Source organism: Carcharodon carcharias, chromosome 11, assembly GCF_017639515.1.
Source record: "Carcharodon carcharias isolate sCarCar2 chromosome 11, sCarCar2.pri, whole genome shotgun sequence".
In the NCBI taxonomy this organism is placed as follows: domain Eukaryota; kingdom Metazoa; phylum Chordata; class Chondrichthyes; order Lamniformes; family Lamnidae; genus Carcharodon; species Carcharodon carcharias.
In genome coordinates, this window is record NC_054477.1 from 164,184,177 (window position 1) to 164,206,683 (window position 22,507).

Genomic DNA, 22,507 nt, shown 5'->3' on the forward strand with positions numbered 1-22,507 from the left:
TGGGGATGAAAGGGGGGATGGGGATGAAAGGGGGGAATCGGGGAAGAAAGGGGGGATGGGGATGAAAGGGAGGATGGGGATGAAAGGGGGGAATCGGGGAAGAAAGGGGGGATGGGGGATGAAAGGGAGATGGGGGGGTGAAAGGGGGGAATCGGGGAAGAAAGGGGGGGACGGGGGAAGAATGGGGGGATGGGGGATGAAAGGGAGATGGGGGATGAAAGGGGGGATGGGGGGCTGAAAGGGGGATAAAAGGGGGGGGATAAAAGGGGGGGATAAAAGGGGGGTGGGGGATCAAAGGCAGGGTGGGGGGATCAAAGGGGAGGTTGGGGGGATCAAAGGGGAGGTTGGGGGGATCAAAGTGGGGGGGGGGGTTGGGGTGATCAAAGGTGGGGTGGGGTTGGGCGGATGAAAGGAGGGTGGGGTGAAAGGAGGGTGGGGTGGGGGGGATGAAGGGGGGAAGAAAGGGGGGGGGGCTGGGGGAGGGTGGGATAGGGGGAGCTGGGGTGATGAATGGGGGGGATTGAAGGGGGTAAAAGGGGTGGGGGTGAAGGAACTTCCCTCTCCCGGTGTTGAGCTGACGGCCGCTGCGCTGCTCCTGGGGACCGGGCGGCACTAGAGGGCGGCAGGAGCCGGGATCGGGATCGGGATCGGGATCGGGATCAGTCTGAGCAGCGGGAGCGGGCGGCAGGTTCGGAACCGGGATTGTCCGGGACAAACAAAGAGACCCGCCCGGGACCGGGAGCGGGAGCGGGACCGGGAGCGGGACGCGGCTCCATTGTTGCCGAGTTGGGCTCCGCGATGCCGGGATCTCGGGCTGGGAGCCGGGGCTTGAGGAAGCAGTGACCGGGGAGCCGCTGCCCCCGGGGCCCAGGCTCGGATCCCCGGGCTCCCGGTGAATGGGGATCGGGGGCCATGAGCTCCGCTGAGCAGACGGTGACCTGGCTCATCAGCCTCGGGGTCCTGGACTCCCCCAAGAAAACCGTGTCGGACCCCGAGGCTTTCCTGCAGAACTCGCTGAGGGACGGGCTGGTCCTGTGCCGCCTCCTGGAGCGTCTGGTGCCGGGATCCATCGACAGGGTGAGTGAAGCAGCCAACGGAGACCCCCCCCCCTCTCCAACCCCACTACCCCGGGGGGGGGGGGGGGTGCGTCTGAACCCCAACCCAATCCCCCACCCTGGGGAGTGTGTCTGAACCCCAATCCCCTATCCTGGGGAGTGCGTCTGAACCCCAATCCCCCACCCTGGGGAGTGTGTCTGAACCCCAATCCCCCACCCTGGGGAGTGTGTCTGAAACCCAATCCCCCACCCTGGGGAGTGTGTCTGAACCCCAATCCCCTACCCTGGGGCTGCGTCTGAACCCCAATCCCCTACCCCGGGGGTGCGTCTGAACCCCAACCCAATCCCCCACCCCGGGGGTGCGTCTGAACCCCAATCCCCCACCCCGGGGGTGCGTCTGAACCCCAATCCCCTACCCTGGAGGAGCGGGTCTGAACCCCAATCCCCCATCCTGGGGAGTGTGTCTGAACCCCAATCCCCTACCCTGGGGAGTGTGTCTGAACCCCAATCCCCCACCCTGGGGAGTGTGTCTGAAACCCAATCCCCCACCCTGGGGAGTGTGTCTGAACCCCAATCCCCCACCCTGGGGAGTGTGTCTGAACCCCAATCCCCTACCCTGGGGAGTATGTCTGAACCCCAATCCCCTACCCTGGGGAGTGTGTCTGAACCCCAATCCCCCACCCCGGGGGTGCGTCTGAACCCCAACCCAATCCCCCACCCCGGGGGTGCGTCTGAACCCCAATCCCCCACCCTGGGGAGTGTGTCTGAACCCCAATCCCCCACCCTGGGGAGTGTGTCTGAACCCCAATCCCCTACCCTGGGGAGTATGTCTGAACCCCAATCCCCCCCCCCCCCTGACCCAATCCCCCACCCTGGGAGTATGTCTGAACCCCAATCCCCCACCCCGGGGGTGCGTCTGAACCCCAACCCAATCCCCCACCCCGGGGGTGCGTCTGAACCCCAATCCCCCACCCTGGGGAGTGTGTCTGAACCCCAATCCCCCACCCCGGGGGGTGCGTCTGAACCCCAATCCCCCACCCCGGGGGTGCGTCTGAACCCCAATCCCCCACCCTGGAGAGTGTGTCTGAACCCCAATCCCCTACCCTGGGGAGTGTGTCTGAACCCCAATCCCCTACCCTGGGGAGTGTGTCTGAACCCCAATCCCCCACCCTGGGGAGTGTGTCTGAACCCCAATCCCCCACCCTGGGGAGTATGTCTGAACCCCAATCCCCTACCCTGGAGGAGCGGGTCTGAACCCCAATCCGCTACCCTGGGGAGTGCGTCTGAACCCCAATCCCCTATCCTGGGGAGTGTGTCTGAACCCCAATCCCCTACCCTGGGGAGTGTGTCTGAACCCCAATCCCCTACCCTGGGGAGTGTGTCTGAACCCCAATCCCCCCACCCTGGGGAGTGTGTCTGAACCCCAATCCCCCCACCCTGGGGAGTGTGTCTGAACCCCAATCCTCCACCCTGGAGGAGCGGGTCTGAACCCCAATCCCCCACCCTGGGGAGTGTGTCTGAACCCCAATCCCCCACCCTGGGGAGTGTGTCTGAACCCCAATCCCCTACCCTGGAGGAGCGGGTCTGAACCCCAATCCGCTACCCTAGGGAGTGCGTCTGAACCCCAATCCCCTATCCTGGGGGTTGGATCTGCGCCCCAATCCCTTACCCCAGTGTGTGGGTCTAAACCCCAATCCTATACCCCAGGGGTGGGTCTGTGCCCCAAATCCCTGCCTCAACCACCCCCCCCCCCCCCCCCCCAAACCCACACCCTGGCGTGGGGTTGCGGGGAGGGGTGGTGAGCTTGTATCCTAAATCAAAACTGCTACTCCTCCATATCAGAAGGTATCCCAACCCCTAACCCCCACCCTGGAGGATAGGTCTGTACCCCAGTCGCAAATCCCCACCCAGGGGTGTGGCTCTATATCCCCAAACCCCATTCCCACCTGCAAACCCTCATCCCAAAGGTCTGTACCCCATGTCTCCAGCCCCAAACCTTACCCCCATCCTGGGGGTTCGGTACTTCCTTTCCCAGCCCATCCACACCCCTAACCAAAGGACTGCACCTCCATCACCAGGAGATTGCACACTGTACCTCCCCTCCCCTCAATCCATCGGCAGCAAAGAATGACATAGTAGATGTGTTCGTTTTAATTTTCCAAAATTCCCTTAATTCTGGAAAGGTCCCATCAGATTGGAAAATGATGAATGTGACCCCTCTATTCAAGAAATGATGGAGACAGAAAGCACGAAACTTCAGGTCAAATAGCTAATGTTGGGAATGCATTTTGGGAGGGCAAACCAAGCAACAGAATACACAATAAACAGGAGGATATTGAGAGGGGTAGAGGAAGTGAGAGACCTTGGTGTGCATGTCCACAGGTCTCTGGAGATGGCAGGACAGGAGGATAAGATGGTAGAGAAAGCATATGGAATGCTTTCCTTTATTGGACGAGGTATTAAATACAAAAGCAGGGATGCAATGCTGGAACTGTATAAAACGCTGGTTAGGCCACAGCTGGAGTTTTGTGTACAGTTCTGGTCACCACATTACGGGAAGGACATAATTGCATTGGAGAGAGTACAGAGGAGATTTACAAGAATGTTGCCAGCTCTTGAAAAGTGCAGCAATGAGGAAAGATTGCGTAGGCTAGTGTTGTTTTCCTTGGAAATGAGGAGGCTGAGGGGTGACCTGATTGAGGTGTATAAAATTATGAGGGGCCTAGATAGTTTAGACAGGGATGCCCTGTTTCCCCTCGTAGGCTAATTACCAGAGGATACAGATTTAAGGTGATTGGTAGAAGGATTAGAGGGGATATTAGGAAAAACTTTTTCACTCAGAGTCTGGAATTTGCTGCCTGGATTGGTGGTTGAGGCAGAAACACTGAACTCATTTAAAAGGTACCTGGATCTGCACCTGAAGCAATGGACCGGGTGCTGGGAGATGGGATTGGAATGAGTGGCTAGTGTTCTCAGTCAGTGCAGATGTGATGGGCTGAATGGCCTCTTCCTGTGCCATAACTTTTTTGTCGTTCTATAGTTAGCTGAATATCTGTTGTCGGGAAACGGCTGGAATCTATTATCAAGGAGGCTATCGTGGGGCACTTAGAAAATCTCAGTGCAATCAAGCAGAGCCAACATAGTCTTGTGAAGGGGAAATCGTGTTTGACTCATTTATTGGAGTTCTTTGAGGAAGTAGCAAGCAATGTGGATAAAGGGGAATCTGTGGATGTGCTATACTTAGATTTCCAGAAGACATTTGACAAGGTGCCATGTAAAAGTTTACTACACAAAATGAGCTCATGGCGTCAGGGGTAACACAATAGCACGGATAGAGGATTGGTTAGCTAACATGAAGCAGGGAGTAGGGATAAATGGGTCTTTTTTGGGTTGGCAAGATGTGACTAGTGGAGTGTCAGAGGGATCAGTGCTAGGCCCTCAACTTTTTACAATTTTTATCAATGACTTGGATAAAGGGACCAACGATATGGTTGCCAAATTTGCTGATGACACAAGGATAGTTAGGAAAGTAAGTTGTGCAAAAAATTGGGCAGATGGAGCATAATGTGGTAAAATGTGAATTTGTCCATTTTGGCAGGAAGAATAGAAAAGCAGCAAATTATTTAAATTGAGAGAGACTGCAGAATTCTGAGGTACAGAGGGATCTGGGTGTCCTGTTACATGAATCAGGAAAAGTTGGTATGCAGGCACAGAAAGTGATTCGGTAGGGAAATGGAATGTTGTTGTGAATTGCAAGTGGAATGGAATATAACAGCAGGGATGTTTTGTGACAGTTATACAGGGCATTGGTAAGACCACATGTGGAGTACTGTGTAAAGTTTTGGTCTAATTTAAGAAAGGATATAAATGCATTAGAAGAAATTCAGAGAAGGTTCACTCGACTGATACCTGGGATTGGGGGCAATGATGGTTACGTTGCGAGGAAAGTTTGGACAGACTGGACCTGTATCCATTAGAGTTTAGAAGATGAAGAGGTGATGCATTGAAACATATAATATTCTGAGGGGATTTGACAGGGTGGGTGCTGAAAAGGGAAACTAGAACTAGGGGACACAGTTTAAAAATAAGGGGTCTCCCATTTAAGAGATGAGAAGAAATTTTTTCTTTCAGAGAGTCATAAATCTTTGGAACACTCTTCCCCAGAGAGTGGTGGAGGCAGGGTATTTGAATATTTTTAAGGCAGACATAGGTGGATTCTTGATTAACAAGGGAGTTAAAGGTTATTGGGGGTAGACAGGAATGTGGAGTTTAGACAACAATCTGATCAGCATGATCTTGTTGAATGGCAGAGCAGGCTCGAGGGGCCGATTAGTCTACGCTTGCTCCTAATTTGCTTGATCGTATAAGTGACCTTCCAACACTGGATTCCCACATCAGCACTATTCCACAGGCTCTGTAACACCCCCATCATCATCGGGGGCTCCATCACCGCACCCTATCCATGGGGGCTCTAACACTGTTTGTCCACCTATTTTGGGTTTCTCTGCCACTGCCTCACCACCCTGGGTGTACAGGGTGGGGGGCTTGTGTGGGTGGTGGGCTCTGTGACATTGCACCCTGACTTGGGGGGCTCTGTTATGTTGTGTTCCCTGCTCCTGGCTCTGTAACAGTGAATCCTGCTGGGGCATACTAACCCTGTCTCCCCACCCCGGGAAGGAGGATCAGTAATGTTGCATCACCTCCTGGGGAGATGGGGGCTCTGTAGCATTATATCTCCTATGGTCGTTTGGTAGTACAGAACTTGAATATCGCTGAAAAAAGGGACATTTTTTGTTGAAGCTTTTTGTCTTGCACTCATCAGGACAATTCACAAGAAAATACCAATGTCAGGGGAAACAACATATTTATACTGTATGAGAAGAGAGTGCTGGTTGGTTGTTAAGTGGACTCTGATTGGCCGAAGCATTGTCATGGAGAATGCACCAGTGGAGGACACCATGTATTCTTAAATAGATGTTGTTGCCATGGTGTCCCCTCTAGGTCCAGCTCTCGCAAGCAACTTTGTTGGGTTCCATGAGAAATGTGTCTTCGATAGAATGACACCCAACCTCCTACCCCTCACATATTTCCAATATGTGGATAATATGTTTGCTATATTAAAATCCACAGCTTTATGTAATACTTTCTTTGCATGTCTTAATGGGCTCCATCCCGTGCTCAATTCACCTTTGAAATGGAGCAGTCAGATGAACTCCCTTTCTTTTACGTACTAGTTGAGAAACCTACTTTGGGGGGGGGTGCGGTTCTCTACCACAAGCCTATCTTCACTGGTCAATATATGTGTTGGGATTTCTAAAGTTCCATGCGGTATAAGATTGGGCTTATTGGCAACTTCGTAAATGGGGCCCGAGCCTTTTGCTCACCATGCAAGCTTGATGCTAAAATTGGGCACATCAAAGGCGTGCTGCAGGATAACAGCTATCCTGATCAGGTTATTTTGCACTGTATGTCACGCAATCTCATGAAGGGGCCCAAGGCCATCAGTTTTGGCCATAAAAAGTGCCCAGTCTACCTCACATTACCCTGGAAGCCGAAGGTATCTTAAAAGTTTGAGCAACAGGTGAAGCTAGCTGTTTGACGCTGCTACTATGTAGTAGCAACACAAGTGGTATTTGCCACTGACAGGATGCTGTCATCAAGTCAAAAAGATGTTCCACCTATCACACAAATGAGTAATGTGGTGAGTGTGATGACGTCCCAAAGACTGGTGGATCGTTTCAAACAGCATGTCCCTTCTGTTCACAACAGGCAAGGTACACACTGTACCAACCAGCCCGTGCTTGTAAAACTCATAGCACAGTTTCCAACATTAGATGTGGTTTTGTGATTGGACAACATTTGCTAAATAATCCTCAATGTGCTAAGAATTACGCTGACAACCAATTTAAGATTGTCACTCGGGCTCGCAATGTGGCACATTTGCAAGTACTGGAAACTATGTATATTAGCACACAGGGCCCTTTCCTTTGCAGACAGAAAGAACCTGTACACACATTGCGCCTGTTTCAGCTAAAGCAAGTAAGTGACAGCCATTCGCTGTTTCATTCCTCAGGGCAATCCTTGACCAATCAGAGTCAAGCTGCCTGGTTTAAATTTCAAACAATGCTTGGCAGATATCTGTCAGTCAACTGGTGCACACTCCATGGCAACGCCTCCACCAATCAGAGTCCACTTGTCAATCAATCAGCACTCTCTCCTCATATCGTGATGGTGTAGTGGTATTGTCACTGGACGAGTAATCCAGAGACCCAGGGTAATACTCCGGTAAAATTTGAATTCAATAAAAATCTGGAATTAAAAGTCTAATGATGACCATGAAACCATTATCAATTGTTGTAAAAACCCATCTGGGTCACTAGTGTCCTTTAGGGAAGGAAACCTGTCATCCTTACCCAGTCTGGCCTACATGTGACTCCAGACCCACAGCAATGTGACTCTGAAATGGCCGAGCCAGACACTCAGTTGTGACAAAACGCTACAGTCACAAAAAAGGAATGAAACCGGACAGACCACCCGGCATTGACCTAGGCACCGGAAATGACAACTGCAATCTCAGGCCTGTAGACCCTGCAAAGCCCTCCTTACTAACATCAGGTGCCAAAATTGGGAGAACTGGCTCATTGACTAGTCAAGTAACAGCCTGACATTGTCATCCTCACGGAATCATACCTTACAGATAATGTCCCAGACACCACCATCACCATCCCTGGGTATGTCCTGTCCCACCAGCAGGACAGACCCAGTAGAGATGGCTGCACAGTGGTATACAGTCAGGAGGGAGTTGCCCTGGGAATCCTCAACATCGACTCCGGACCCCATGAAGTCTGGTGGCACCAGGTCAAACATGGGCAAGGAAACCTCCTGCTGATTACCACGTACCGCCCTCCCTCAGCTGATGATTCAGTGCTCCTCCATGTTGAATATCACTTGGAAGAAGCAATGAGAGTGGCAAGGGCACAGAATGTGCTCTGGGTGGGGGACTTCAATGTCCATCACCAAGAGTGGCTCGGTAGCACCACTACTCACCGAGCTGGCCAAGTCCTAAAGGACACAGCTGCTAGACTGGGTCTGTGACAGGTGGTGAGGGAACCAACAAGAGGGAGAAACATACTTGACCTCATCCTCACCAACCTGCCTACCGCAGATGTATCTGTCCATGACAGTATCAGTAGGAGTGATCACCGCACAATCATTGTGGAGACAGAGCCCCGCCTTCACATTGAAGATACCCTCCATCGTGTTGTGTGGCACTACTACCGTGCTAAACGGGATAGATTTCAAATAGATCTAGCAACTCAAGACTGACATTCATGAGGCGCTGTGGGCCATCAGCAGCAGCAGAATTGTACTCGAACACAATCTGTAACCTCATGGCCCAGCATACCCCCCACTCTGCCATTACCACTAAGCCGGAGAATCCACCCTGGCTCAATGAAGAATGCAGGAGGCCATGCCAGGAGCAGCACCAGGAAAAGCTAAAAATGAGGTGTCAACCTGGTGAAACTAGAAAACAGGACTACTTGAGTGCCAAACAGCATAAGCAGCAGGTGATAGACAGGGCTAAGTGATCCCACTACCAAAGGACCAGATCTAAGCTCCGCAATCCTGTCACATCCAGTCATGAATGGTGGTGGACAATTAAACAACTCACTGGAGGAGGAGACTCCACAAATATCCCCATCCTCAATGATGGGGGAGCCCAGTACATCAGTGCAAAAGATAAGGTTGAAGCATTTGCTACGATCTTCAGCCAGAAGTGCCAAGTGGGTAATCCATCTCGGCCTCCTCCAAAGGTTTCCAGCATCACAGATGCCAGTCTACAGCCAATTTGATTCACTTCACATGATATCAAGAAATGGCTGAAGGCACTGGATACTGCAAAGGCTATTGAGCCTGACAATATTCCAGTAAAAGTACTGAAAACCTGTGCTCCAGAACTTGCTGCACCCCTAGCCAAGCTGTTCCAGTACAGCTACAACACTGGCATCTACCCGGCTATGTGGAAAATTGCCCAGGTATGTCCTGTACACAAAAAGCAGGACACATCCAATCCAGCCAGTTACTGCCCCATCAGTCTACTCTCCATCATCAGTAAAGTGATGGAAGGGGTCATCAACAGTGCTGTCAAGCGGCAGTTGCTTCGCAATAACCTGCTCACTGATGCCCAGTTTGGGTTCCGCCAGGGCCACTCAGCTCCTGACCTCATTACAACCTTGGTTCAAACATGGACAAAAGAGCTGAACTTCCAAGGTGAGGTGAGAGTGACTGCCCTTGACATCAAGGCCGCATTTGACCGAGTGTGGCATGAAGGAGCCCTAGCAAAACTGGAGTCAATGGGAATCAGGGGAAAAATTCTCCACTGGTTGCAGTCATACCTAGCACAAAGGAAGATGGTTGTGGTTGTTGGAGGTCAGTCATCTCAGCTCCAGGACATCACTGCAGGAGTTCCTCAGGGTAGTGTCCTCGGCCCAACCATCTTCAGTTGCTTCATCAATGACCTTCCTTTCATCCTAAGGTCAGAAGTGGGGATGTTTGCTGATGATTGCATGAATTTCAGCACCATTTGCAACTCCTCAGATACTGATCAAATGCAGCAAGACCTGGACAATATCCAGTCTTGGGCTGACAAGTGGCAAGTAACATTCACACCACACAAGTGTCAGGCAATGATCATCTCCAACAAGAGAGAATCCAACCATCGGCCCTTGATGTTCAATGGCATTACCATCACTGAATCCCCCACTATCAACATCCTGGGGGTTACCATAGACCAGAAACTGAACTGGACTAGCCATATAAATACTGTGGCTACAAGAGTAGGTCAGAGGCTAGGAATCATGTGATGAGTAACCCAACTCCTGACTCCCCAAAACCTGTCCACCATCTACAAGGCACAAGTCAGGAGTGTGATGGAATACTCCCCACTTGCCTGGATGAGTGCAGCTCCCACAACACTCAAGAATTTGGACACCGTCCAGGACAAAGCAGCCTGCTTGATTGGCACCACATCTACAAACATTCATTCCCTCCACCAACGACACACAGTGGCAGCAGTGTGTACCATCTACAAGATGCACTGCAGGAACTCACCAAGGCTCCTGAGACAGCACCTTCCAAACTCAAGACCACTACCATCTAGAAGGACAAGGGCAGCAGATAGATGGGAACACCAGCACCTGGAAGTTCCCCTCCAAGTCACTCACCATCCTGACTTGGAAATATATTGGCCGTTCCTTCACTGTCGCTGGGTCAAAATCCTGGAACTCCCTCCCTAACAACACTGTGGGTGTACCTACACCACATGGACTGCAGTGGTTCAAGAAGGCAGCTCACTACCCCCTTCTCAAGGGGCATTTAGGGATGGGCAATAAATGCTGGCCCAGCCAGTGAAGCCCACACCCTGTGAATGAATAAAAAAACCAGTATATCTAGGGTGTTACCTCTGACACTGGTGTTTTCTTACAAATTGTCCTGAAGAGTACAAGACGAAAGGCTTTGACAAAAAATCTCTTTTTCAGCAGTAATTGTATCTCCTCCTGGTGGGGGGGGGGGGGGGGGGGGGGGGGGGGGGGGGGTGGTTGGGGGGGGGTGGGGGGGCGGGGGGGTGGGGGGAGGGTGGATATGGCGCTCTGTAACATTCTCTCTCAGCATTGGGGGGGTGGATATGGGGCTCTGTAACATTGTCTCTCCTCCTGGGGGGTGGATATGGGGCTCTGTAACATTGTCTCTCCTCCTGGGGGGTGGATATGGGGCTCTGTAACATTGTCTCTCCTCCTGGGGGGTGGATATGGGGCTCTGTAACATTGTCTCTCCTCCTGGGGGGTGGATATGGGGCTCTGTAACATTGTCTCTCATCCTAGGGGGGGTGGATATGGGGCTTTGTAACATTGTCTCTCCTCCTGGGGGGTGGAAATGGGGCTCTGTAACATTGTCTCTCCTCCTGGGGGGTGGATATGGGGCTCTGTAACATTGTCTCTCATCCTAGGGGGGGTGGATATGGGGCTTTGTAACATTGTCTCTCCTCCTGGGGGGTGGAAATGGGGCTCTGTAACATTGTCTCTCCTCCTGGGGGGGGGGGGGGGGTGGATATGGGGCTCTGTAACATTGACTCTCCTCCTGGGCGGGGGGGGATGGTGGTGGATATGGGGCTCTGTAACATTGACTCTCCTCCTGGGGGGAGGGGGGGGTGGGGGGGAGGTGGTGGATAGGGGGCTCTGTAATGTATCCCCTGCTCCTGCAACTTTGTAACTTTGGCTTGTATTCCTTTCAGCTTAGAAGATTAAGATTCCGGGGTTTTTGATCAAGATTATGGGGGTGATCTAATTGAGGCATTCAGACTTGCATTTACATTCGGCCTTTCACCCCCAAAGTGTTTTATAGGGTGGAAAGAGAGAAACTATATCCTCTGGGGAAGTCCAGAACAAGGGATGCATAACCTCCGAGTCAGTTCATTAAGAAGTGATATCAAGAAGCACTTCACACAAAATCTGGAAATCTTCCCCAAAAGAGCTGTTGAGGTTGGAGGTCAATTATAAATTTCAAGACCAGGCTGGTAGACTTTTCCAGACTAAAATACTGCAGATTCTGGAAATCTGAAATAAAGACAGAAAACACTGGAAATATTCAGCAGGTCTGACAGCGTCCTGCCCTGTTGAAAGATCATTAACCTGAAATGTAACTCTGTTTCTCTCTCTCTTTCTGTTGGGTAAGGGTATTGAGAGAAATAGATCAATGGTGGGTAGATGGAGTGAGGGGCACATCAACCATGATTGAATTGAGGGACTGCATGGCCTTCTCCTGTGCCTATGTAATCTGACTGAAAACAATCCCTAACACCTGGATCTGTATCCTGCAGGGTAATAATACTGGAACCTAAAACCTTCACAGTCTCAAGGTCTTTTTTTAAATTCATAGATTTTGCTTGGTTATCAAACAAGTGTTTTAAGATTTCTGGCATGCTGAGTTGACACCTGACACCTATGTGAGTAGAGAGCTTGGAATTCTTTTAATCGGTGAGCTCTATAGGATGGGCTCAGGACAGATGTCCAATAAGGAGAGGGAATTTGGAGGAAAAACACTCACTTCGCAATGCTGAAAAGAAATACAATGATTTTAAAAAAAATTTGTTTATGGGACGTGGGTGTCGCTGGCTAGGCCAGCATTTATTGCCCATCCCTAATTGCCCTTGTTCAGAGAGATTTAAGGGCCAACCACATTGTTGTGGGTCTGGAGTCACATGTAAGCCAGACTGGATAAGGACAGCAGATTTCCTTCCCTAAAGGACATTAGTGAACCAGATGAGTTTTTACAACAATCAACAATGGTTTCATGGCCATCATTGGACTTTTAATTCCAGATTTTTATTGAATTCAAATTTCACCATCTAGGGTTCGAATCTCCCCACCGCTGCTTCAAAATGGTGCCGTGGGATCTTTAAATTCCTCCTAAGAGGGTGATTGGGGCCTCAGTTTAATGTCTCCTCTGAAAGATAGCACCTCTGAGAGTGCATCACTCCCTCAGGTATTGTACTGGGAGTGTCATCCTGGATAATGAGTTCAAGTGCCTGGAATGGGGCTTGAACTCGCAGACCTCTGATTAAGAGGCCCCGCTGAGCCGCAACTAGAACTGAGAGAGAGTTGTCCAAGAGGGAGATGGGAAAGTTCAGCATCAAACATTGCTCGACCTTTTGAATCAGTAACCCCAACAATTCAATCAGCTCTACAGAAAAATATGCTTTCAAAATCAGTTAAGTCAAATGAAACAAGAAAACGATAAACTCAAATTAATTCCACCCGAGTTATAATCTTTAGACTTAGGCGAGAATGCTACCACTGAGCCATGTCTGATCCTGTTTCTGTGGGTGGCTTTCTGTGCCTGTAGGTGTGCATACATTTTTCCTGTAGTCAGACAATTGTCTGCTCCAGTAAGAGCATTGGGGTAAATGTTCAATATCATATTTCTCTGCGGGCAACAATGTGATGGGTGCGGGTACTGGGGGAGTGAAGATCAGTGCCTGGTTTGTGGTCAGTACAGTTTCCTGGTGATTCATTTGAATGTGTCAATCGTGACTTGTTGGCAATAAATTCCACATTGCACAAAGCTCGGTACACTGCCTTGTGAAACAATAGTTTTACAAAATGTCTGAAGCTGGACTATGGCCACTAGTGGTTACAGTTAAGGTAGTGGTTAATATTTTCCATACAGCTGGTTTAGTGGTAAACCAATGTTCCAGTGAGTTATTTTATTACCTTCACTGAGAGAGAAGGTGAGTGTTCTCGTTTGCAATATAGCAAAGGCCGCAGAATAGAAGGAGGGGTAAATCACAAATTGGTGATCCCAAAACCTGGAATTTTAAGGCTTGAAGGTTACACAAAGAAGGTGAGGAGCTTTTGAAGAATGAGCTAGAGGAGGAGACTGAGCTGAATACTGATTGGGGATGTAGGGAAGAGGTGATTGGACAATACGTTTGGAACTGAAAGGGAATTAGAGTAGAAAACTCAGAAATTTCAGCCGCCTGAGTGTTGATGAACCAGTAAGCAATGTTGTGACAGAGAGTTTGAGGTCACAGATGAATTATCTATCAGACAAGATGCCTTTTCCTTAGATCCTGGTCAGGAAGACAAGAGTCTCAATGCCAGAAATGGAATCAAGACTCAAGATTGGACAGACTTGAGATTTATGGAAATGCAAGAATGATTGAGGAATGATGTGTTTGTCATAAAGAAGAGGGAACTAAATTTCCAGAAAGCAGTTTTACCAATGGAGGGAGACAGGAATTCCATTTGTCATGGAACAGTCATCCAATCAAAGGGTTAATTCCCTTTAGTCAGCATTGTCCAGTGAATCACAGGTGGCTATTGGGAATGCAGATGTGGCTAATTGTTTAATTATTATTCAAAATGCAATGAGCAAAAGACACTTGTTGATCTGTGACTTCAATAGCTGTATCCACACGGTGCATGCATCTGAACTTTAACCATTTTTGCACACTAGTTGGTAAAAAATGAAAAGCACAGTGTGCAACTGTTCTTTATAAAATTTAGTCATTCATGGGATGTGGGCTTTGCTGGCTGGGCCTGCATTTATTGCCCATCCCTAGTTGAGCTGCCTTCTTGAAACGCTGCAGTCCATGTGATGTAGGTACACCCACTGTGCTGTTAGGAAGGGAGTTCCAGGATTTTGACCCAGCGACAGTGAAGGAATGGTGTTATATTTCCAAGTCAGGATGGTGAGAGACTTGGAGGGGAACTTCCAGGTGGTGGTGTTCCCATCTATCTGCTGCCCTTGTCCTTCTAGATGGTCGTGGGTTTGGAAGGTGCTGCCTAATGAGCCTTGGTAAGCCTTGTTCCTTTCTGTCCAATCCCTTTATATGTTGCTAAGGTTACTGATAAACTGAAATGTGAGCTGTTGTGTTCACAGAACTTCCCTGTGTGTGAAGCTGGGCAAAGATTTATTGTCTAGTTTGTGTTCCTCTCTTCCTGTATGATGTGTTTATAGTCTGTGCTGCTGACTATATCTGAGAGGGAGATTTTTACTCCAATCTCAGATGTGGGTGTCAGTGGCAAGGCTGGCATTTATTGTCCATCCCTATTTACCAGGAGAAGGTGGTGGCTTGAATTTGATACAACTGGGTATCTTGCTAGGCCAAAACAAAAACAAAAACAGAATTACCTGGAAAAACTCAGCAGGTCTGGCAGCATCCGCCGATGCTGCCAGACCTGCTGAGTTTTTCCAGGTAATTCTGTTTTTGTTTTTGTTTTGGATTTCCAGCATCCGCAGTTTTTTTGTTTTTATCTTGCTAGGCCATATCAGAGGGCAGTTAATAGTCAAGCTCATTTGGTTGGGAATTGAGTCAGGCATAGGCCCAGACTGGGAAACGATGGCAGCTTTCCTTCCTGAAAGGACATTAGTGAACCAATTTTTTTTCTCACAACAATGCAAAAGCTTCATTGTCAGTTCTACTGATATCAGGTTTTTATTTCCAGTTTTTAAAACTGATTTCAAATAGCCCATGGTGGGATTTGATCCCATGTTCTCTGGGTTAGTAGTCCAGGCCATTTAGATTACCAGCTCACTAACATAGCTGCTGCACTCTTGCCCAGCCTCTTCCAGTCCTCAGATCTTCTTTCCTTTACCTCAAATATTCCTTTATTTTAAACATCCCTATAATTTCATTAACAAAAATAATTTATGGATCATTTCAACAGAAGTTTGACACAATTTATTCTACATTCTAACTGGCCTCTCTGTTTAGTCTCTTTTCTAACTTTTTAAATTCCTTTTGCGCTTGTATGCTGCAGATTTTCAGCATTTTCTGACTTTATTTTCGATTTTCACAACTCCAACTTTCAGCTCATTTGTGTAAGAATCACAGTGGAAAACCACAATGTCTTCCAGGAAGCAAACAAACTAAAAGCACATCAGGAAAGGGTGAAACAGGCTGGAGGGGCTGAATGGCCTCCTCCTGTTTCTATAAAAACATGAACTGTCCCCACTGAACAGACATCTGTTGTGTTGAGAAAACAGGATTTGTATAGTTTTTGTACTCGCATCTAATGCACTTCAGCTAAACGTGTTGTAGATGAGGTGGACAGTTGTTTCTGGAATCATCTGTGCCAGATGTGATGTCTAGAAAGAATTCTGCCCTTCCCCCAACATCTGTGCAGCCGAGCTTCTTGGCTGCTCAGTGCTGACTATTTAATGTAGTTTCATGCTTTTCCAACACGATCCTTCAGAATATCACTCCCCATCCAGTTAATGATATAAAAATGCCCTGCATTACAGGAGAGTTTCGGTGTAATGGGTCACTACACTGGAGGGCTGGAATTTAAACTCACATTTAGCAGAAAACTCTGTAAATAAACAGCATGTCAGTCATCATATGATTTTGGGTTTTGATGAAGCACACATTCTGAAAACATGAATATTCTCTTAAAACACAGAGACTGACCTCCTTACTTACCCCTCCATGGCCCTGCCCCTATCTCTGTAACCCTAGCCTCACAGCCCTCTGAGATCTCTGCACTCCTCCAGTTCTGGCCTCTTGTGCATCGCTGATTTTTATCACCTCACCTTTGGTGATTGGTATCTTCCGTTGTCTGGAGCTTAACTTCTGAAATTTCCTCCCTACGCTTCTCCGTGCTTCCTCCATTACGACCCTCCTTAAACTCTACTTCTTGTGACCCTCACATTCTAACTGTTTCTTTATGTGGCTCGGTGTCAATGCTTGTTTAAACGTTCCTGTGAAGTGCTTAGGGGCGTTTTACTACATTAACGGTGCTACATAAATGCAAGTTGTTGTTCCATGTTATTTAAACTTTGCAAGGCTGTATCTTAGAAGCTCTTGCGGACTGTGGGGAATCTCCCCTGCCCTGAGTCTATCTCCCTCCTCCGTTGTACCACGTATCTGCTGGTTGCTGTGTGGTTTGCCACAGAGTTGAGTTTGGTGCCGTTGTTGCAGGGGCCTGTGATGTTCAGCTAACATTGGGCGCTCATGTTCTGTGCTTTAACTCTACCCTTGTGTTCATTCAACAGATACATCAGGAGCCCAAATCTGAAGCAGAATGCCTGAGCAACATCAAAGAGTTTTTGAAAGGCTGTGGGGCGCTTCGCGTGGAGGTGGGTGTGTGTGAAATGTTCCGTATGTGTGTGCGCCAAGCTGGTAAAGGAGGAACAAAAACAGAATTACCTGGAAAAACTCAGCAGGTCTGGCAGCATCGGCGGAGAAGAAAAGAGTTGACGTTTCGAGTCCTCATGACCCGGCGGAGAAGAAAAGAGTTGACGTTTTGAGTCCGAAGGGTCATGAGGACTCGAAACGTCAACTCTTTTCTTCTCCGCCAGGTCATGAGGACTCGAAACGTCAACTCTTTTCTTCTCCGCCGGGTCATGAGGACTCGAAACGTCAACTCTTTTCTTCTCCGCCGATGCTGCCAGACCTGCTGAGTTTTTCCAGGTAATTCTGTTTTTGTTTTGGATTTCCAGCATCCGCAGTTTTTTGATTTTATCTCTGTTTACTTTGAGTTTGATGGCCAGACGGGAGGGGAAAGCAGAGCTGTGACAGGTGGGCAGAGAGAGGGGAAGAGAGCAGGCGAAGGGTGGTGGATTTGGGGAGGGGTATAGTGCTGGAGGAGAGAGCAGGGTGGAACTTTTACATCCATCCGTAAACCTACCTCGTTTACTGAGCTTTTAGCTCTGATAGTTCCTTTGATGGCTTGGTGTCAAATTTTGTTTGATAAGCTCCTGTGAAGCACCTTGGGAAGCTTTATTATGTTAAAGGCGCTCTATAAATACAAGTTTTTAATGCAGTGATGGATTTATTGATTGTTTTCTGACCCAGATTATACTTGACTGTATGAGGCAGGAGCTGGGAGGTTCATATTGTCACTTTGTGGGTGAATGTCACTAAATGACATGAATCATATCATTCCCAATCCTCTAATATAATGTCTCTGATTTCACAGACTTTGAAATATCGCTATTGATTTTAAGGAAGTGGACTGTCTTAAAAACATTTTTGCTCAGTTACTCGGATATGTTACTTGCGATTTGACTGGGCATGTGTACTCTGAAACAGCAACTTACATTTAAAAAGTGCCTTTAACGTAGAGAGACATCTCAAAGCACTTCACAAAGAGGGCATTGGGCTACAATAGACAGCAAACCAAACAAGAACATTTCGGGAGGAGGTTCCAAATACTTGAAATAAGAGATGATCTTAAAGGAGGAAGAGCAGAGAGCTTTGGTGTGAGGTCCAGGCAGCTGAAATTTATTTGAATTGTTTTGATGATGTGGAGTTAATGAACAAGTTATATGCCATTTAATAAATTTAATGGCTGGGTAGTTATTTAATACTTAGCCTCCCAGTTGGGCTTTGTCAGTTACTGTTATTGGTTAATCATTTATGATATATTGTGTTAAGATTGTTGTGTGGAATCACTGGTAGAAAAACTATTCAATTTGTTGGAACTGCGAAAGGAAAAGATCTTCTAACAATTGGCGAAAGGCTGCCTGTGGATTATATGGGCCGTGCACATTCTGGAAATGGTGGAAATATAATATCAATATAACATTTGTAATGGATGTCCTGAGATCTCTGCATTGTGATTGGTACCAGAGAGCCGTAGGCTGAAGATTGGGCAGACACAGGATCATCAGGAGAAGAGTGAAGTTGGAAAGTTTGAAGAAATGGTTTCACACAGAGGGTTATTCATATAGAGAATGCCTTACACAAGGGGTAACTAAGGTGGGAAACTGTAACATGATTTGAAAGTTACAATTGAAAGTGAGTGTTCCAGTAACAGCTCCTGTCTCAGCACCTAGACCATGAGCCATTGTTAGTATCACTGGTGGGAAACCACTACATCCCCTTAAGCCATTCCTTATCTGCTCATTCATTTCATTTCCTGTTTGTGGGATCCTGCTGTGCCCAAATTGGCTGCTATGTTAGTCTGCCTGCGTGACAATGCTTTATAAATAAGTAATTGGCTCTGAAGCGTTTTGGATGACATGAGGTGTGCAGGATTTTATACAATGCTTGCCTTTTAACACAAGAAACAGGAACAAGAGTAGAGCGTATGGCCCATCGACCTGTGCCACATTCAATACGATCCTGGCTGATTTTCGCTTTCAGCTCCACTTTCCTGCCCACTTGCCATATCCTTTGAAGCTCTGAAACACCAAAAATCTGTCTATCTCAGCCTTAAATTTTTTTTATTCGGCCATAGGATGTGGACTTCTCTGGCTCAGCCAGCATTTATTGCCCATCCCTAGTTGCCCTTGAGAAGGTGGTGGCGATCTGCCTTCTTGAACCGCTGCAGTCCGTGTGGTGTAGGTACACCCACAGTGCTGTTAGGGAGGGAGTTCCAGGATTTTGACCCAGCGACAGTGAAGGAATGGCCGATATATTTCCAAGTCAGGATGGTGAGTGACTTGGAGGGGAACCTCCAGGTGGTGGTGTTCCCATGTGCCTGCTGTCCTTGTCCATCTAGGTGGTCGAGGTCACGGGTTTGGAAAGTACTGTCGAAGGAGCCTTGGTGAGTTGTTGCAGTGCATCTTGTACATGGTACACACTGCTGTCACTGTGCATCAGTGGTCGAGGGAGTGAATGTTGAAGGTGGTGAATGGGGTGCAAATAAAGTGGAATGCTTTGTTCTGGATGGTCTTGGGTGTTGTGGGAGCTGCACTCATCCAGGCAAGTGGAGAGTATTCCCTCACACTCCTGACTTGTGCCTTGTAGATGGTGGACAGGCTTGGGGGAGTCAGGAGGTGAGTTACTTTCTGCAGAATTCCCATCATCTGACCTGCTCTTGTAGCTCTACTTATATGGCTGGTCCAGTTCAGTTTCTGGTCAATGGTAAACTCTGATATTGTTATATTCAAAGATGGAGCATCCACAATGCTCTGGGGTAAAGAATTCCAAAAATTCACAGCCCTTTGAGTGAAGAAATTTCTCCTCATCTCAGTCCTAAATGATCAGCCCCTTGAGATACAGTGCCTCTGTGTTCCAGGTTTCTCAGCAAAGGGAGACAATCTCTGTGTCCACCCTGTCAAGCCCTTGAGATCATCTCTCATTCTGCTGGACGTGAGAGAATATAGACCCAATTTGCTCAGCCTATTATCATAGGAAAACCCTCTCACCCCAGGGACCAATCTAGTGAACTTTCACTGTACCACCTCCAATGTAAGTTTATTCTTCCTTTAATATGGAAACAGAACTGCCCACACTTTTCCGGGTGTGGTCTCACCAAAGCCCAGTACAACCATAGCAAGACTACCCTATTCTTGTACTCCAATCCCCTTGCAATAAAGGCCAATATGCCATTTACCTTCCTAATTGCTTGCTGTATTTGCATGCTAACTTTGTGTTCCTTGCATGAATATACCCAAGTCCCTCATTAACAACCAACATCAACATTTACAAGTTTCACATCTTTTAGAAACATTCCGCTTTTCTATTAATACAACCAAAGTGAATAACCTCACACTTACCCACATTCGTTTCATCAAGGGCCGAGCAGTGACCATCTCTAATCAGACAGAATCTAACCATCTCCCCTCAATATTCAATGGCATCTTCATCGCTGAATCTCCCACTATCAACATCCTGGGGGTTACCAATTGACCATTGGTGGAACAGACTTGAGGGGCCAAATGGCCTACTGCTCCTTGTTCGTATGAACTGAACTGGACTAGCCATATAAATACTGTGGCTACAAGAGCAGATCAGAGTTTGGGAATTCTGTGGCAGATAACTCACCTCCTGAGTCCCCAAAGCCTGTCCACCATCTAAAAGGCACAAGTCAGGAGTGTGATAGAATACCCCTTGCTTGGATAAGTGCAACTCCATTAACACCCAAGAAGCTCAATGCCATCCAGGACAAAGCAGCCCAATTGATTGGTACTGTATCCACCACCTTCAACATTGACTCCCACCACCACTGATGCACAGTAGCAGCAGTGTGTACCATCTACAAGATGTACTGCAGCAACTCACCAAGTCTCCTTAGACAGCACCTTCCAAACCCATGACCTCTACCATCTAGAAGGACGAGCAGCAGGTGCATAGAAAGACCACCACCTGCAAGTTCCCCTCTAAGCCACTCACCATCCTGACTTGGAAATATATCACCGTTCCTTCACTGTCACAGGATCGAAATCCTGGAACTCCCTTCCTAACAGCACTGTGGGTGTACCACATGGACTGCAGCGGTTCAGGAAGGCAGCTCACCACCACCTTCTCAAGGGCAGCTATGGATGGGCAATGACGGCCACATCCCATGAAAGAATAAAACAAAACTCCTACTCTATCTGCCATCTTGTCGTCCACTCACTTAACCTATCTGTATCTCTCTGCAGCCTCTCTGTGTCCTCCTCACAGCCTGCATTCCAATCTAGCTTTGTATCACCACAAAGCTAGATACAATACTCTCAGTCTTTTCATCTAAGCCAATAGCATGGATTATAGATGGCTGAGGCTCCAACACTGATCCTTGTGGCACTGCACTAGCTACAGCCTGTCAATTTGAAAATGCCCTGTTTATCAATACTCTTTGTTCTCTGTCCAGTAACCATTCCTCTATCCACTTTAATATCTTATCCCAAACTCCATGAACCCCTATCTTGCAAAATAACCTTTTGTGTGCACCTTATCGAATGCCTTTTGGAAAAACAAGTATACAGCATCTACTGGCTCCCCTTTATCTACCCTACTAGCTACATTCTCAAAGAACTAATAAATTTGTCTAACACCATCTCCCTTTCATAAAATCATTGTGACTTTGTCTGATGTTACCATGATTTTCTGAATGCATTGGTTAAGTCTTTCTTAATAATAGATTCCAGCACTTTCCCAGCGACTGATGTCAAGCTAATTGGCCAGTAGTTCTGTGTTTTCTCTCTCCCTCTTTTCTTGAATAGCAGTTCTCCATTTGCTAATTTCCAATCTGCTAGGACCTTTCTAGAATCTATGGAATTTTGGAAAATCATAACCAATGCAGTCACTATCTCTGCAGCTATCTCTTTTAGAACCTTAGGGTGTAGACTGTCAGGTCCCAGGGATTTGCTGGATTTTAGTCCCTTAAGTTTCTCCAGTATATTTTTGCTGCTGATATTCATTGCCCTAATTTTCTCACTTTTTAGCCCCTGGGTTACCATCTATTTCTGGTATTGAACATGTGTCTTCTACCGTGGAGCCAAACACAAAATATTTGTTCATTGTCTCTTCCACTTTGCAGATTTTTAATGTTAATCTTTTTCTTTGGAAGGAAAGGAAGTGTTTTCCACTGCTGGCTTTATTTGTTTAACTTTGCATCTTGTGTGAGCTGCTGAGAATAGCTTCTCTTTTTTTTCCAGAGGATCAGTGCTATGATTTGAAAATGATAGTGTGTATGTCAAAGTGTCTTTTGCACTGAGTTAGCACTAAACCTGACATGGGGATCACTGATGACCAGTCTACTCACCATTGGGTAGTATTCCTGAAGAATGTCACTCATGTTTTAAACACTTGCTCTCGTTAGGAGCTGGCAGTTTCCATGTCTGGAATATTTACAATAAACGTGGATTATCAGATTGCACTGCCCCCTCTTCACTCAGCTGTTGTGAATTCAGTGGTGTGTGATTTCACATCAGGTTGGTTTAGACAGTGATCAGTCTCATCACAGCTTTATCCACAAGACTATCAAATAATTTTCCATCAAGTGGACTTGTGGCTTCTTGTTGTTAGTGTTGGAATTGTGTTGCAATCCAGTAGATGCTTTAAATTGGTAATCAAGAGCAGCTGTCCCCAATTGGGAGTATGAGGGCTTCATTACAAGAATATAGAGTGTAGATAAGTCCTGGAGCAATGTATTGGAGTGGAGTTTGCTTTTAGGAGAATCTCTTTCACAATTTTTCGTGATATGGTGGCATATAGCAACGCAGATGGACATGGGATC

At 47.6% G+C, this 22,507-nt stretch overlaps 1 protein-coding gene across 5 annotated transcripts in view; it reads left to right on the top strand.

Moving 5' to 3' along the window:
- The first annotated feature begins 663 nt into the window (after positions 1-663).
- The window catches only part of LOC121283855 (rho guanine nucleotide exchange factor 7-like), a 103,636-nt gene continuing 81,792 nt past the window's right edge, over positions 664-22,507 (top strand). For 3 of the 5 annotated variants that reach the window (XM_041198651.1, XM_041198653.1, XM_041198652.1), the window contains exons 1-2: positions 666-1,077; positions 16,611-16,694. In XM_041198651.1, the coding sequence (XP_041054585.1) occupies positions 913-1,077; positions 16,611-16,694 (249 nt within the window). In that variant the 5' untranslated portion in view covers positions 666-912. Of the gene's footprint in view, positions 1,078-16,610; positions 16,695-22,507 lie in introns of all 5 variants that reach the window. The other 2 variants (XM_041198654.1, XM_041198650.1) reach the window with 2 other exon arrangements.